The sequence below is a fragment of the Protopterus annectens genome, chromosome 2.part2 (assembly GCF_019279795.1).
Source record: "Protopterus annectens isolate FY-2018-M chromosome 2.part2, PAN1.0, whole genome shotgun sequence".
NCBI classification, from domain to species: Eukaryota; Metazoa; Chordata; order Ceratodontiformes; family Protopteridae; genus Protopterus; species Protopterus annectens.
The window spans coordinates 1,144,473,144-1,144,490,908 of NC_056730.1; the positions used below are offsets into that span (position 1 = coordinate 1,144,473,144).

Sequence of the window (17,765 nt, forward strand, 5' to 3'; positions counted from 1 at the left end):
ACATGCCAACTTATGGGAATTTGTATCCAGATTTGTTAGTAAGATGGCAACAAATAAACCTTAAGGCAAGTAATGATTATTTGAAGTTACTTTTAGACTTTTTTCTGCCTATTGAGGATGATTTAAGAAGTACAATTTACAAACAACAGCATAGACTGAATGAATTGCAAGGCAGTGATAATACTGACATCTTCATCAATGATGTTATAGAGAAAGTAGAAAGATATAAAGACAATTTGTTAAAACAGAAGAAAAAGAAGTTACTTCGTGATAAAGCAGATTTTGCAAAGAATAATGTGTTTGTTTGGCCTAAAGCACTTATAAACTGTAATGCTAATGGACAACGTCCTGTTAACCATGAACATGCCTTACAAAAATCACAGTTTGAAAGAAAACGAACTGTTAGACAACAGATGAGAACCATGGAAGATAATTTGGCTAGAGAGGAAGTAGCTCAAGCCTCACTACATGTAGAAAATGATGAAAATGGTCATGTTGTTAATTTGTCATCACCTTTAGAGGCAGGAGCCTTTGCAGTTCAAGACTCTGTCATTGGAACAAAGCAGGTTGGAGGGGGGTACAAAATACCATTTCCCCCAATTTAGCTACATCCATTTATTTTACACCAGCAGAGAATGTGTCTGAAAATTTGCATAACACTAGTGGTGTTGTGTTAGCCACAAGTACAGCTGTCAGATGCAAAATTCAATTAGAAAGTGGACAAACAGAAGAGCAAGACACTCAAAAAAACTTTTTTCCCATTTTTCCTCTCCCCATAAAGGGAGGAAGGAAAAGGTCGATGGACGAAGACGAACAGAGAAGTGTCAAATGGAAAGAACATACACAGCAACAACAAGAGGTAGTCAGGAAAAAAGTATGGACATAATGACTTTGGTATGGAATATTTCCCGAGTCAAGTTGACTGAAAATTAATATAAAGTTTTAGAAAGAGGCATGAGCTTTGTGCATCTTGTTCTATGGACATTACTGAAGCGTTACTTGCTATAAGACTTTTTGCTCATAATGTGACTTTGAAATTACAGTTTAGTGATACTATAAGTAATGAAAGTGCCACTTTTAAAAAGAAAAGTTGTTATAATCCCCATTTGCCTTTGATTATAGAAGTTTTTGTAAAAGCTGTAGAGAATGATTTATATGATGGTTATAATAACTTTAATATGTGTTTGCAAGATAATTTAAATGCAGATGAAAAATAGCCTTATCCAATTTGAAGAAAAATGTTGATATTATTGTTCACCCTGCTGATAAAGGGGGTCCAGTGGTAGTCATGGACAGGCAATATTATATAGAATCATTACAACACATGTTAAATTCAAACAGTTATGAATCAATTTGTCAGCAGGACATCTCTACATTGATACAGTGAGTGCATTCCATGCTACTAGACTGTCTTATGTCGGGACTTTTTAGCTCAGACATGTATAAATTCTTTTTGGTAGAGTTTCCGGTTATACCTAGCTTTAATGGACTCCCTAAGGTCCATAAAGACATGTTCCATCCTAAATTCAGACCCATAGTGGCAGGATCAGGATGGCTCACTGAGCCCATTTCAGTGTTTTTGGATGCAGAATTAAAACAAGTATTACAACATTATAAGTATGTACTTAAAGATACTGCTCAATTCCTGCAGGACACTTATGAATTTGTTGAGACTTGTACCAATAAACAAGGCATTATTTTAGCAACCATGGATGTTGCATCCCTTTTCACTTGCATCCCTAATGACAAGGGTCTTGAAATGGTTAAAAAGGTACTGATGGACTTCTTGCCTTTGACTAAAGTAGATTTAATAATTTTGTTATTAGAAACAGTACTAGAAAACAATGTTTTTCTGTTTATGGATAAATACTATAGGCAAACATGTGGTGTGGCAATGGGCACTAGCTGCGCCAATTCGTATGCAAACTTGGTGATGGTGGCATGGGAGACAGGAGTGATCTTATCCAATCCACAAGTCATCTTTTTTAGACGTTTTGTGGATGACCTATTCCTTTTCTGGGAAGGGTCTAGCCTTAGTTTGGAATCCTTTGACCAATATGTCAATGAACTGGATGGGTTTTTAAAATTTACCATGGAGTATTCACTGACCAGTGTAAATTTTTTGGATGTCAATATTTTTAAAACTAAAGATGGTTTTTCTACTCAAATCTATCGTAAACCCTGTTATAGACCTTCATACCTCCATAGAGAGAGTATGCATGCACCGTTTGTATTCAACAACATAATAAAAGGACAAGCATTAAGAACTTCAAGATTATGTTGTGATGAAAACAGGCTGGCAACTGAGTTGACGTTCCTTAAACAAGGCTTAGGAAGGAGGGGCTATAGAACAAATGAGATAAATAGCGTAGATTCTATAGTGCGTACCTTTAGAAGTACAAAAGGTAAGCCTTATTTTTCTAAAAGTGAAACCAGAGATGAGAATAGACCCATAGTGGACCGTAAACTTCCTATAATACTGCCGTACAGTAAGAATACTCCCACAATACAAAAAATAATACAGGACAACTGGAATATACTGCTAATAGATGACAAAATAAAAACGTTAATAGGTAATTGTCCTGTGTATTCTTTCAGTAATAAAAGAACCTTAAAACAACAACTTTGTTTCCCTAAACTTATAGGTAAAGCCTCCCAAGAAGTTATGAATTATGGCACAACTAAATGTAATCAATGTGCCCAATGTGGCTTCATTGATGAATCTAGGTTTTTCAGGCATCCTGATACAGGAAGACTCTGGGAAGTTCTTTGCAAATCAACATGCATGACCAAAAATGTGGTCTATGTTGCGTACTGTAAATTTTGTTTTCATTTTTATGTTGGAAAGACAAACAGGACTTTAAGGGAACGCATCAGGGATCATATGTACTGTTATTCAAGGGGCGATGGCAGCAGTGCCATAGCTAGGCATATAATACAATATGGTTCTGAACACACTTTCTTGTTTCAAGTTTTGCATGTTCAAGAAGAAAGTATGAGGGGAGGAGACAAAGGTGAACCTTACTGAAGTAGCTGAGATGAAGTGGATTCTGCACTTGGCAGCACATAGAGGTAGAGGGCTGAATGACACAGTCCCTCTAAAACCTGCACTTAAAGCGAGATCCATTAGATAATTATTTTTACATAAGTGGTAGAGTGTTTGTTTTTACTTGCTGCCTTTACTAGTTTTAGGCATTGCAGCATTAGAACTATTTTTGTTAATTTTTGCATATTAAGATTGTAATAACATTTATGTGTATTTTTATTTTTTATGAAACAGTTTTACGCAGTAATTTTATAGTATTTGTTTTTCATATGCTTATATACTTAATACATAGAGCTCGACTCAATGTGTTAATATGTCTTTAAATTTTAAATTTGGTATAAAAGGTTAGTTTACCCAAGATGCAGTACGTCTGAAGAAGCAGAATTTGTAATCTGTGAAAGCGCTTACGTTTCTTGATTAAATGCTTGTGGTTTTATCAGCAGAATTGCCTTATTCTTTGAAGAATCTTGAAGTGCTTTATCTTTGGTGAATCTTGAAGTGAACTTAAAAGACTTAAACATACTTTGAGCTGTTTCTGCTTTGCTGGGATTACTTGTTTCTCTCTCTCTCTCTCTATATATATATATATATATATATATATATATATATATATATATATATATATATATATATATATATATATATAGGACTGTTGAACTAAACTTCAACAGTCTGAATCTAACTTCCAAAACTACCGAAAAAGCAGTTTTGCTAAAGTGCGTTAAAAAAAAGAAAAAAAAAAGCATTTATGCAGGGGGCAAGCCCCTCTGCACCCCCTGTGTGGGGGGCTGTGCCCCCAAACCCCCCTACTTTAATATTTTCACTCTGAGATTGCACTACAGTGGGGAAAAGGAAAAAAAATTCCCTTATCCACACAGTAGTACGATATCCACAACAGTCACTCCCCCACAACTCCCTCTGCCTGCAGGCATACTTCCGCAAAAGTGCTTCTTCGGTGAAAAGCAGTTTCGCGGAAGTATGCCCGGCCATTTAGGATTCAGTGAAACGGCCATTCATGCATCATATGTATATATATATATATATATATATATATATATATATATATATATATATATATATATATATATAGAGGTTCATAGGTAGGTACTAGGCTATTGGCCTTAGGGCCTACATAAGCCTAGCCAAAAAGGTACCCTGGCTTTCTCCACCCAAGAAAATTATTTTCCTGTGCCACTGTTGAGCAGAGGCACAGAAGTGATCCCTGGGGTGAATTTCCTGTCTCCAATTCAATCATCAAGATTTTTCTTGAAGAGTGCTAATGAGGAGCTTTGTTTGATATAGATAGGAAGTTTGTTTCAGAGTATTGGAAGTCTCTGGGACAGGAATCTATCCCTCCAGCATGTTCTGTTTATTGTGATGACAAGGTTTAGGTCTCTAGAGCATGTAGCTCGGAGGGACTGGGATTTCTTTAAGTGGAGCATATCCAACAGCTCTGGGTTTGACATAGCTTTGTATGTTAGACAGCGATTGCCTCTGAGTAGGTGATATGTGACAGAGTAAAGCTGGAGTTTTTTGAGACAGTTTGCATAGGGCATCTGTTTGAGGCTGGTAATCTTCTTTGTAAGGTATTTCTGCGGTCTTTCTAGTTGTTGTAGATGTCTTGTGAGGTACATACCAAAAGGAGCGTTGTACTCTATAATGGGTCTAATGAGTGATGAGTAGAGGGGAACAATGACCTCTTTTTTCCTGGATGAGAAACCTTTTGTGATGAGGTGTGCCACATAGAAGGATTTCTTGACTACTGTGGTGATGTGATTATCAAAGGAGAGACTACTGTCCACCTGTGTCCCAAGGTCTCTTATCACACTTTCGGTGTTAAGTAGACTACCGCCTATGAGGTTGTTCATAGGTACAGAGTTTTTACCAAAAGGGATGACAATGCACTTTTTGGCATTGAGCTTGAGGCCATAGCTTTGACACTGGGCATCTGTCTCAGTGAGGCCCTTTTGTAGGATGTCTGCATCGTTAGGAGTTTCGATTATGGCTCCTAGTTTGCAGTCATCTGCGAACTTCATTAGCCAAAGACCTTCTGTGTTAGCCTGTACTTGTGAGAAGTAGATACCAAACAGGAGAGGAGCCAGGACTGAACCCTGTAGTACTCCACTTGTCACTGGTCTGAAGTCAGATTTGGAGTCTGCTACTTTCACAGTGTGGGTTCTGTCAGTGAGCCAGTTGTCAACCCATCTTGTGACATAGGCATTTATACCTAGTTTAGTGAGTTTATCTATAATTCCAGAGTGGGGGATGGTGTTGAAAGCCTTGGCGAGATCTAGATAGCTGGCTTTGATGACATCTTCAAAGAAGTCTATCCGGTTTAGGAGACATGATCTGCCATTTACAAACCCGAACTGGGTGGGGTCCAGAGTTTGGAGATTACCAATGTCATTGTTTATAAGTTCCATGATGATACGTTCCATAGCCTTGCAGACCAGGCTCATCACATGGTAGTTCCTGGGTCTGTGGTGGCTCCCCCTTTGTGGAGTGGGATAACCGTCACTGTGCGCCATTCAGTGGGCACAAAGCCTGAGGTGAGGCTATGACTGAACATGGTACTTGGGTGGTGTGCCAGTTCATTCTATAGTTCATGTAGAATGCACCCAGGGATGTTGTCAGGTCCCATGAATGCTGTGTTCTTGGCTTTGGAGAGTGTGGTTTTTACCTGTGCAGCCGTGATTACAGGAACTTTGCATTCTTCCGGTATAGAGATGGGCCCTTTAGGGGGTGAGAGGGGGGTAAAGTTAGCACGGAACAACATCTGCCAAGATGTTGGCAATATCAGTTGGTTCTGTATATTTAGTGCCATTGTGCTGTAACTCAGAGCAGATCTGAGTGTTGCCATTGAGATTCTTGACATAGATATAGAATGCATTGTGGTTGTCTTTAAAATCAGTGGCGATTTTGTTTTCATAACTAGCTTTGGAGGATTTTATGAGGGATTTCAGCTTTTTACTAAGGCTGACCAGGGAGTTCCTCCAATCATGTGATTTTACTCTTTTGCAACAGTTTCTTTCTTCTGTTGCAGAGTTTGTTTATGGCAAGGGACCACCAGATTGGCTTCCTTTTTTTGGAGGATAGCATCTTGGTTCTGTTAGGGATTGCATGATCCATGCACTTGTGTAAGTGCTTATAAAGTGCATTTGTGTAGAATTCAGCAGTCGTACCTCTATTATCCGTCTGCATGGGTGTCATAAAGTTTGCCACTTTTGTCTTAAGAAGTGTGAAATTGGCTTTGGAGACATTTTTTACAGTGGTTTCCTTAATAGTGGTGGGGGCGGGATGTGGATGTCTAGGGTGATTAGCTTCTGGTCGGATCTGACCAACGAGGAATTAACCTCAGGTGTGGAACACTGGTTTCCCATGCTGGTAATGACCAGGTATCCAAGGTGTTGGCAATTATGAATTCCAGAAAACGTCGAGCAAAAGAGTTGTTACATGAGTAGTTTTCCCAGTTAATGGAGGGGTAGTTGAAATCGTCCCTTATTAGGGTGTTAGGTTGTACCCTAATATTTTCCAGTATATCAAGAAATGAGGAGTGGGAATCCTTGGGCATGGTGGGGGATCTGTAGCTAGCTACAATTTGGATTGCTGTCTTGCCCAGAGTTAGTTGCACTTGGATAATCTCAGATGCGTTATGCTGAGCAACTAGCCTGGAGGTGTGGATATCCTTAATGAATATGGACATGCCTCCACCTTTAGTGTTTCGGTCCAGGTTAGGTGGCAGAAAGGTGTGGTATGAATTATAGCCTGATAATGCAGGGGTGCCTTGAACCAGGTCTTTGTCACTGCACAGATGTCAATGTTCTCCATTTTAAGGAGTGCCTCGAGTGAGTGCATTTTGAAGTTTAGACTTCTAGCATTGAGTAGCATTACCCTCAGATTTTGCTTGCTTGTACCTGTTACAGTGGTGAGTTTGTCATTTGAACCTTGCCTAAAAAAGGCACTATAGGGGTGGTAAGAGCTTTGGCCACTATCCAGAATCCCAAGGGCAACAGGTGCAGGCCTTCTCTGGCAAAGCATTGTGGTCTGTCAGTCATGTCATCCCAGGCAGACAGATACTGGATCCCCTTAGAATGACACCAGTAGCTTATCCAATTGTTGAAGTCAATCATTTTGTCTTTGTACTGTGGTATCATTCTGGGTGATGGCAGGATGCTACTCAGGGCTAGGGTCATACCTGACGGGGCTACAAGATCAGACAGCTCCTTCATGTCTCTTTTCATGTAGTCCAGGGAGGTATGTCTCAGGTCATTCACACCAACATGGACAATGACAAAGTCATATTCGTACTTGTTGTGGAGTGACCTGAGTGCATGCATTATGTGGTGGATCCTGGCACCCAACAGGCAGCTGACAGTAACTTTCTCCTTGTTTAGCCTTGTGAGTGGAACATCAGTGTGCCTGACTATAGAGTCACCTATGACTAGAGTGTTGGGTACATTATTATAACTTATGGGCTGTGGTTGAGTGGCACACTGAGTTTGTGGGCTATGTGTCATTTGGGTTGTCTTGGGGGGTGGAGGTTGCTTGCATTTCTGCTTTGGAGGTCCCTGTTGCCTGGGCAGATTTTTATTGAGAGCCTCCGTGAATGTAGGTGTGTGTTTTGTGTTTCTATGTATGTGTTTTGGTGGTGTAGGTTTTGTGGGACTATGTGATGAGTGTGGTGTGGTGCAAGTGTTTACTCTCTCCTCTTGACTGTCTAGTCCAGTCTTGGGTGAAGAGAGCTTTGCTTCCAGTTTGGCTCTATAAGTGTATCTCTCACAGGTTGTCGTGTTGGGTGGTAGGAGGAGAGGGTTGTCTGTATACATGAGGCAATTGCTGCATTGCCTCAAGATGCCCAGATTCATCAGGTACACAAGAGAAAACACTGGGCACTGACCCTTAGACATGCCTGGATATGTGCTTATTTATTAAGTAGTAAAACCTGTTTTCCTCTAGACAAGTGAGGAAAGCTGAGTGCTGTAGTAATTTGTAGCTTATTTAGTGCTTACAACGAGTTCTGAACAAGTGCTGAGCTCAAAGAAACAGATTTGAGTGCTAAAGCTAAAAAACTGGCTAGTTCTAAGGGAAAATTTGAAGAGCACACTTTATGGCACCAGGAATAATTTAACCCTAGTTTAGCGGTGGGGGCTCAGAAGCTTATAAACAGTCCTGGATACAGCAAATTTGTATCTGGACTAGGCTACTTACAGGAAAGGCAGGAAACAAGCTTAGAAATGTTTTTTTTTTTTAAAGTGGAAAGGGAGTAAGGAGGAGCAGAAGATAACTCACTCATATTACTTGAGTAGTTGATGGTTTCCCTAAACCAATTGTTTTGGAAAGAGGTTCTGTTAAAGAACCTCTGTCAGTATGTTTGGAGTGATATTTAAAATCACTGCTTTCCTTCATACCTGGAATGTTGAAAGACTCCACAGTTTCTCAATATTTTAGATATGGCAGTAATTGACAAAGAGCATTGAGTGTGCACTCTTCATGTATCAGCCATTTACAGTAGTATTCCTAAAGTAGATAGAGTAAAGGAGGGCAATATTTTTATACACATCTAATTTGGATGCATCTGAATTTATTGATTTTTGTTTGATTTTATTTGACAAAGTATTATCCAAAAATTCTTCTGTTTTAAAGCTGAATGTTATCTACAAGTTAAAGGAACAACAATGGAGGTAAATTTCACACCTATTTATGCCATCCTTATGACAGTACTTTGAAAGAGTGTATATTTATGAGAGGGTTAGTAATCCATTTTTTTTTTAAATATTGAAAGGTGGAGATTTTTGTTGGATGATGTTTGCTTGATTTGGTGAATGGATATGGATTGTTTGAAGAAAGTTGTAAACTACCCCAACTCTTAACTATAGTATTAAAATTTTCTGCCCTACTGAGTTCCTTCCCTCATTTCCATTTCTTTGAATTTCTACATACTAATGACTAATCATAAAATCTATTATGTATTTATCTGTCAAACCCAATAATATACCTCTTCATGTTCTCTATACTGCCACACATAAAAATAAGAATGGCAGAAAAAAAGTGACTCATAACAATGAAAGATGTTTGAGATTTTCAGTGCTGTTCTGTGGAGGCAACTGTTTATGCTTTAGTGTGGCTGTAGGTGGATTGGACACTAAATTGGCCGTAGGTGTGAGTGTGTGCATGTGTGTGCCTTCTGTAGAAGGTTGGGTGCCGGGCTGGCAACTCGGCACTGTAAAACTCCACTGCCAATCATGAGCAGACAGGTAATCTGCTGTGGTGACCCATAACCAGGAAAAGCAGAAAGAAGGAGAAGAAGTGAGATCTGAGTATAACAGTGCTGAAACTTAATTAGCAAATTCTGTTAAGCATCTTTCTTGTGTCACAGGTACTTAATAAGTCTTACATCTTATCAAATTGGAAACATAATCGTATTGATCTATCTACTACAGCTTTGCTACATACATTTGTTAGCATCAAATTTGATTTTATCAAAAGGCTTACAGGATGTCAAAGATAAAGCCTGCAACAGCTTTTATGGAGAACATATGCATTCAGTTTTATTTTAAAAGTCATAATGTGATCTCTCGCAACTGTCAGTGCATCAGATCTCTTCATTACAATGTCAAGGTTCAGTCCTGACTTCTGGCTACAGTCTGTGTGAGGTTTTTCATGTTCTGCACATATATGTCAGTCACCCCTCCCCCACATAATATGGTTTCCTCCACATCTTAAAATTATGCTGGTTGAATGGTTTCTCTAAACTTGGGAGGGTTAGCATAATGGTTAAGGTCTTAACCTTACAAAAATAAAGCACTGTGTTTGATTCTAACCTCTGGTTATTAGCTAAGCTTGCAACAGTCAATAATCCCATAGCGTAGTATTTACCTAAACATGTTGGATTGACCCTTGTTCTCATAGTTATGGCTGCGAATAGTCTTAGAAAGAACATCTGATTTGCCTGATTAACAAATAAACAAATCAGGAAGGAAAAAAAATATTTTTTTGTCTATGGTAGCAGTTGCCACACTATGTATGTATGTATTTATTTATTTGTTTGTTTATTCGATTTTTTTATTTATATATTCATTCATTCATTTGTTTATTTATTTGTCTCTCTGTCTCTATATATGTATAATATATATATATATATATATATATATATATATATATATATATATATATATATGTATATGTGTGTGTGTGTGTGTGTGTGTGTGTGTGTGTGTGTGTGTGTGTGTGTGTGTGTGTGTGTGTGTGTGTGTTTGTATATATATATATATATATATATATATATATATATATATATATATATATATATATATATATATATATATATATATATATATATATATATATATATATATATATATATATATATATATATATATATATGTTTTGCCGATCTGGCTAGTCCCATACAGAGATATAGAGGCACACACAGACAGACATACACATATACACAGAAGTGCGCACACGCACACACACACACACACACACACACACACACACACACACACACACACACACACGTGCGGACACAAATGTGCCCAGCAACTACAATTACTTTTATGACTGAATATATCTCAGATGTCTTATTGTGATCTAAAAAATGAAAAATTCATACAATACAAGGTATTGCAATACCCCACCCAACTTTCAATTGTCCCTGATTTTGTTCTGTCCTTTGAAAATGTTTCATTTTCTAGAAAATCATTAAAGATTACAGTCTGTCATTGAAGTCAGACATTAAAGTTTCATATTTTTTATTGCTCAGAATATGCTCATTGATGGAAAAAAATCTTCCCCTATTTACTTTTTAAGTGAATTAGGTTTATATTTCAAAAATGCCCTACATTTTAGGTCTTTTCCCCTCATTCCAGTTGACTTTAGCTAGCATTCTTGAGTGAAGGAATTAGAGGTATGTGTTCAGTCTTTGTCTCTCTGTCTCTGACACGCACGCACACACACACACACACACACACACACACACACACACACACACACACACACACACTCACATACACATGCTTATTTGGATTATTTCTTTATTTTTTCCATGCTCACCAAACACGGCTTTTCAAGTCCTTGTAACAGCTGTTTTTTTTTTCATTTTATATACTTTTTTTTTTAACCCTCATGAAACCACATTTCAAGAGCCTTAGCAAGACTTTTTCTTTGTTTGCATTTTTTTTTTTTCTTGCTCTCTGTGCTAAATGACCGTGAAGAGGCTGACTTGTTTTTACTGGTAATCTCTGCATATTAATACCCTGTTGGAAACCATTCATTCTCCAATAGGGTGTTGAACTACCTTTATTCCATTGTCTAATATTTAGTAACATAATCTGGGTAGGATAAAGAGTAAAACCTAAGTATTTGAAGGAGAGGACTCATTTTGTAGGTGGATTGCTATAAGTTAAGGGCCATGTAGAGAGTCTAGTTTATTCGGTTTTGGGGGGATATTGAAGAGCATTCGTTTTATCTTTTTAGTGCTCACAGTTAATTCCTTGTCATGCACCATAGCTGTATGTTTTGGGGGTGTATTTTGCAGATTTGTACTACTGAATTTTAATTGGTGGTGGAGTGGTAGACAACTATGACATCAGCATAAAGGATAGCATTGGATGTTTTTAGACCTGAATGTATGTACTTGATAAATATGCTGATTTGATAAGATACTTTCCCAAAAAGAGCGGTGCAAGGATGGAGCAAGGATGGAGCTTTGGGGAAAGCCTGCAATAATTTTTTTGTGGAAGTCAAAGGTAATTAAGAGTGTATGGTTTACTGAAAAAAGGTTTAGGACTAATCAACAAATACAGCACCTGTAAAGTAGCCTTTGTTTGTGTTGGTAAGTATAGAATCCATTGACATTTAGGGCTGTATGGGTGCTTCTGTTTTTTTAAGCTATGTTGATGAGAGAAATGGTACAAAAACAGTAGTAGGGATCATTTTAGATTTCTTCCAGATGTCAAGGAAGGTTTGTTGTAAGAGGGAAAGCTTAAATATATACCACATGTATTGGAAGAAAATACTGTCATATTCTATGAAGAGTCATGGAGAGAACATCTTGGATGAGTGGGCTGTGCTTTAGTAGTGATTGTATTAGCCTTTCCACTTCTTTTTGAGAGCCTTTCTTGAGGTAGAATAGTGGCAAGTAGGGCTCAAGGGGTGGTGAATTGGGGTGTTCATATGTGAGGTAACTGAAAATATATTGGTGAACTCAGTGACAAAGTCAGATGGGCTAAAAGAGTGTGAGACAAGTTATCTTTAGGTATAACCATTGAGGTAATTAACTTCACTCCAGAAAAGCCTGGGGTTAAAAAAGTAGAAGTTCACAGCTGTATAAGCATATGACTTGCCTGATTCTTTTTTAGCTTGGTTATACAAGACTTTGTCATGCTCATTCAGGGATAGTTTTTCTTCTCAGACTTTCCCAGCATTGTCTTTTTGCTTGAGAAGGTGCTTTAAATCAAATGTTAAACATGGAAGTCATGTTGCCTTAAATAGTATGAGCTTGTGAGGACAGAACTGATTTTTATTATAAGTATGGTTTCAGTTATAAATGAGGCTGCCTTATTGATAATAGCATCATAAGATCATAGGAGGTTACTAGGCTAACAGCCATAGGGCCCTTACAAGCCTAGCCAATTTCAACCCATGTTCCCAAGGGTGTCTGGTTCAAGCAGACACTAAAATTAGCACCTACTGCCTCTGTCCAAGAGGGACACAGGTGGAACCCCTGGGGTGAATTTCCAGTTACCCATACAATCATCCAAACTGCACTTAAATAAGGCCAACAAGGGGCTTTGTTTAACATGAATAGGAAGCTTGTTGCAAAGGTGACATTAGAGATGGCACAAAGCATGGACCAGCATAAACCAGTTTATATTGTTAATGGTGTTCTCGCTATTTTGTGAGTTGGCTTTGTCATTGGTTCATATAGTTTGACTTCTTATACATTATATTATAGCAATAACCCTTGCCTGAGTGTGGGTAATGCTGGATGTACCAACGGTTGGCGTGGTTTGGTCACAAGGGTGAAGCCCGAGTGGCCAAACAAAGACAACCGTGGGTAAATCCAGCATTATCCACACCCAGAAGTGAGTTATTGCTATTATACAATGACATTATTTAAGAAAAAAAATACTTACTTTTCTTAAATAATGGCATTGTATAATGCCTCCTTGCTGCCCTTCCACAGCTGTCTGGTATTCTGCGGCAGTTCTGATGTACTGCGCATGCGTATGCTTACGCAGTACATCAGAGCTGTGGGTGGAAGCAATGGAGAAAGCAAGATCTCCGTTGCTTTTTACAAAGTGTCTTGGTATGTTAAAGGAGTTTAACATAGCGAGACAGCTTTAAAAAAAGCAACGGAGAATCTCCATTGCTTTTTTTAAAGCTGTCTCACTATGTCAAACCCATTTAACATAGCGCAACATCTTTAAAAAAAGCAACGAAGAAAGGAAGATATCCGTTACATTTTTTAAAGCTGTCTCGCTATGCTAAACTCCTTTAACATAGCGAGACAGTGTCTGGGGTTAAAAAAGTAGAAGTTCACAGCTGTATAAGCATATGACTTGCCTGATTCTTTTTTAGCTTGGTTATACAAGACTTTGTCATGCTCATTCAGGGATAGTTTTTCTTCTCAGACTTTCCCAGCATTGTCTTTTTGCTTGAGAAGGTGCTTTAAATCAAATGTTAAACATGGAAGTCATGTTGCCTTAAATAGTATGAGCTTGTGAGGACAGAACTGATTTTTATTATAAGTATGGTTTCAGTTATAAATGAGGCTGCCTTATTGATAATAGCATCATAAGATCATAGGAGGTTACTAGGCTAACAGCCATAGGGCCCTTACAAGCCTAGCCAATTTCAACCCATGTTCCCAAGGGTGTCTGGTTCAAGCAGACACTAAAATTAGCACCTACTGCCTCTGTCCAAGAGGGACACAGGTGGAACCCTGGGGTGAATTTCCAGTTACCCATACAATCATCCAAACTGCACTTAAATAAGGCCAACAAGGGGCTTTGTTTAACATGAATAGGAAGCTTGTTGCAAAGGTGACATTAGAGATGGCACAAAGCATGGACCAGCATAAACCAGTTTATATTGTTAATGGTGTTCTCGCTATTTTGTGAGTTGGCTTTGTCATTGGTTCATATAGTTTGACTTCTTATACATTATATTATAGCAATAACCCTTGCCTGAGTGGTAATGCTGGATGTACCAACGGTTGGCGTGGTTTGGTCACAAGGGTGAAGCCCGAGTGGCCAAACAAAGACAACCGTGGGTAAATCCAGCATTATCCACACCCAGAAGTGAGTTATTGCTATTATACAATGACATTATTTAAGAAAAAAATACTTACTTTTCTTAAATAATGGCATTGTATAATGCCTCCTTGCTGCCCTTCCACAGCTGTCTGGTATTCTGCGGCAGTTCTGATGTACTGCGCATGCGTATGCTTACGCAGTACATCAGAGCTGTGGGTGGAAGCAATGGAGAAAGCAAGATCTCCGTTGCTTTTTACAAAGTGTCTTGGTATGTTAAAGGAGTTTAACATAGCGAGACAGCTTTAAAAAAAGCAACGGAGAATCTCCATTGCTTTTTTTAAAGCTGTCTCACTATGTCAAACCCATTTAACATAGCGCAACATCTTTAAAAAAAGCAACGAAGAAAGGAAGATATCCGTTACATTTTTTAAAGCTGTCTCGCTATGCTAAACTCCTTTAACATAGCGAGACAGTGTCTAAAAAGCAACTGAGATCTTGCGTTCTCCGTTGCTGTAAAAAAAGACTTATACTAATGGAAAAAGTCCGGGTGACCGGACCTTTTTCCATTAGTATAAGTCTGATTTACAGCGTGCATGCTGACCAGTCAGCATGCAGGTTTTGGAATATTAATGGGGGGTCGTTGTATAATTACCATTTTTATATTAGCTACAATGCTGGTCGAACTCATTCTCTTCATTTAGTGTTGCAAAGTACTTCACAGTATATACTGAGCACTTAAAATGATTTTTCAAATGCTATAATTTGTTGTTTGCTATTTACACTAAGTTGCATGCCTTATAGCTAAGTTTAGTACCGTAGTGAGCCTCGAATACTAATCAGTATATGCATATAAAACCTTTGCAGTAATCCACTCCTCTGGTTCTACCCTATTAAATGTTTCATTAATATGGCATGGTTATTCTTTCACAAAAGCAGTCATTATTTTTAATACTCTGATTATATCACAGATAAACCTTATAACAATAACAAAATAAAATACCTGAATGTGAAGATTTTGTTCTTCAGCCAGTAAACCAAGACTAGTAAGTAAGCTGCCAGTGCAGGCAAGTGCAAAGCGAGGTGTTATTATGGGCATTACTCTGGAATACTAAAAAAAGAAAGAATGAAATTGTGACATTCTTCCATGATTTCATATTTTTTAAACCTAATCTGTTAATACTGGTTATAATGTGTAGGCTTTTTGTGTATGTGGGTATGCATGTGTGTGTGTGTGTGTGTGTGTGTGTGTGTGTGTGTGTGTGTGTGTGTGTGTGTGTGTGTGTGTGTGTGTGTGTGTGTGCTTGTGCTTTATTTTTGTCTCAGAGACAATCGTAAGACTGCAAAGTACATACTGAACAGAGATGCACTATATCTTCGGAACACTAAAGACCTTTAATTACACATCTGCAAGAGCAATGACCCAAGTCTGACAGCTCCAACAGACAAATGATGAATACATGGGTATTCAGGACTATAGAGTTTACAGGTAAACATTACACTTACTAAAATCATTAAAAAGTATGCCTTGCAGGGAAAAAGCCTCCCCTGCATCTACTCCCTCATGAATTCCCCACCATTCTTACAATCCAGTATTTTCACTCTGATGTTACTGCATCTCAGTGTCAGGTTAATCACTATCATACAGGAAAACTGTTCTCATTGTCTGGGAGGGTATAAACACACACAGCACACTACACTATACAGATCAGTTAATGATGTATTACAGCTATACAGAGTGAGAAATACAGTATGATCAGCTATTGCCTCAAGCAGTAAAGTGCAAATAATTTCAATAAACGCAATCTTTTTAACAATCATTTTATTAAACAGTTTCACTGCACAATGCTTTAAATAGTTATAGTTACTCTGCCTGAAATGAGTCTGGAGTGTATGATTGTGAATACCTTCTCAAGCTACCCTTTATGAATCAGACTTCTAGCAAATATAACCCAAGACAAATTTTAAGTAACCTTTCTGATGCTTTTAGTAGAACTGAGCATTTCTAGCCATCTACATATGTATTCTGAAAGGGAAACCTCAGTTCTTAGTTTTATAAGAGGTCATACTAAATATTCTGATCTAATTAATAAAAAACTGTACAGCTGCTATAATTTAATTATTGCTAGTAAGCATAACTACCAACCTTCAAGGTAGTATTTGGCAGAGAACATTACCAAACTTGTTTTGATCATTAAAAGATGAAAGTTAGTAATCAAGTAAACTAAGCATGTTCCAGAGTGAAAACCATACACCTTTAGATGTTAAATGACATAACAGCTAAAAGCCAAAGATGATAGGAGTACCCTGTTGAATATCCAACCTGCAGATCACCCCTCCGCCAGGACTGAATAAAGACATCACTGAATTTGTTACTGCTGTGGTTCTTTGTCACATAATCCTAGTACTACCTAGCCTGTAGCATGCGGTTAGTACCTAAGCCATAGGCGTAAGGGAAGTGATCCAGCATTTCATCCTTTTTGGTTTTGGATGTAAAATGGGCAGCTTTGAAGGTGATCCTGAATGGCAAATAATTAAAATGACCTGAGCTAACAAAGAAGAAAGAAAGAGAAAAAGAACAAACGCAAATTGTTACAGATGAGCAGGAACTAAATGTACTAGATGAGGAACTGCATCTACAGGCAGTATAGGACCTGATTCAGCCTTAGTTGTTACACTGAAAAGCTTTCAGGTGAAACTTAGGAACATACACATGACTGATTAATTAAAAAAAAAAAAAGATTATGGCAAATTATGCTGAATGAGTGGAATTATGGTTACTCATGATAGGACATTTCAGTAGTATAAATTGGTCAAAGTAAAATTGGTGAAACCACTTCATAGGTTCATAGGTAGGTTGATAGGTAAGTACTAGGCTATCGGCCCAAGGGCCTAAGTAAGCCTAGCCAACAAGGTTCTCTGGCTTACGCCACCAAAGAAAGTTAATTTCCTGTGCCCCTGTCGAGCAGAGCCACAGAAGTGATCCCGGGGTGTATTTCCTATTTCCCATCCACTCATCAAGATTTTTCTTGAAGAGTGCTAATGAGGAACTTTGCTTGACAAAGATAGGCACAGGTTCATAGGTAGGTACTAGGCTATCGGCCCAAGGGCCTTTTAGTGAATCAAAAAGTAAGTTGCTTTACATGGGTAAGCACCTACAGCCAGATATGTGGGGATATCCTCATTCTACTCAAACTAATATGTACCAGTTCTATGGCCACATAACTGTGGGGGAAAAGTGCAAAGTCGATTAGCACTAAAAGTAATTTTCGGTGATTTCATTTCACAGAAATGGCACTCAGTTGTCAGGTTCCCTGAATAGGGTCTGATTCTTTTGAATATTTTATGCCAGACAAATACAGCAAGGGTATCCAAAACATATGTGAAGGGGATAATATTATAGAGCAGTCTAATAAAACTATTTCTTTATTTAAAAAAAAAAGTTTTTGAAATAGTTATAG

General features: G+C 38.1%; 1 protein-coding gene across 7 annotated transcripts in view; it reads right to left on the bottom strand.

Moving 5' to 3' along the window:
• Positions 1–17,765, bottom strand: part of GDA (guanine deaminase) — a 1,032,722-nt gene that overhangs the window by 421,362 nt on the left and 593,595 nt on the right. For 6 of the 7 annotated variants that reach the window (XM_044064391.1, XM_044064386.1, XM_044064388.1 and 3 more), the window contains one exon: positions 15,308–15,415. The exons of the other annotated variant lie outside the window; for it this stretch is intronic. In XM_044064391.1, the coding sequence (XP_043920326.1) occupies positions 15,308–15,415 (108 nt within the window). The remainder of the gene's footprint in view (positions 1–15,307; positions 15,416–17,765) is intronic. 7 annotated transcript variants of the gene reach the window in all.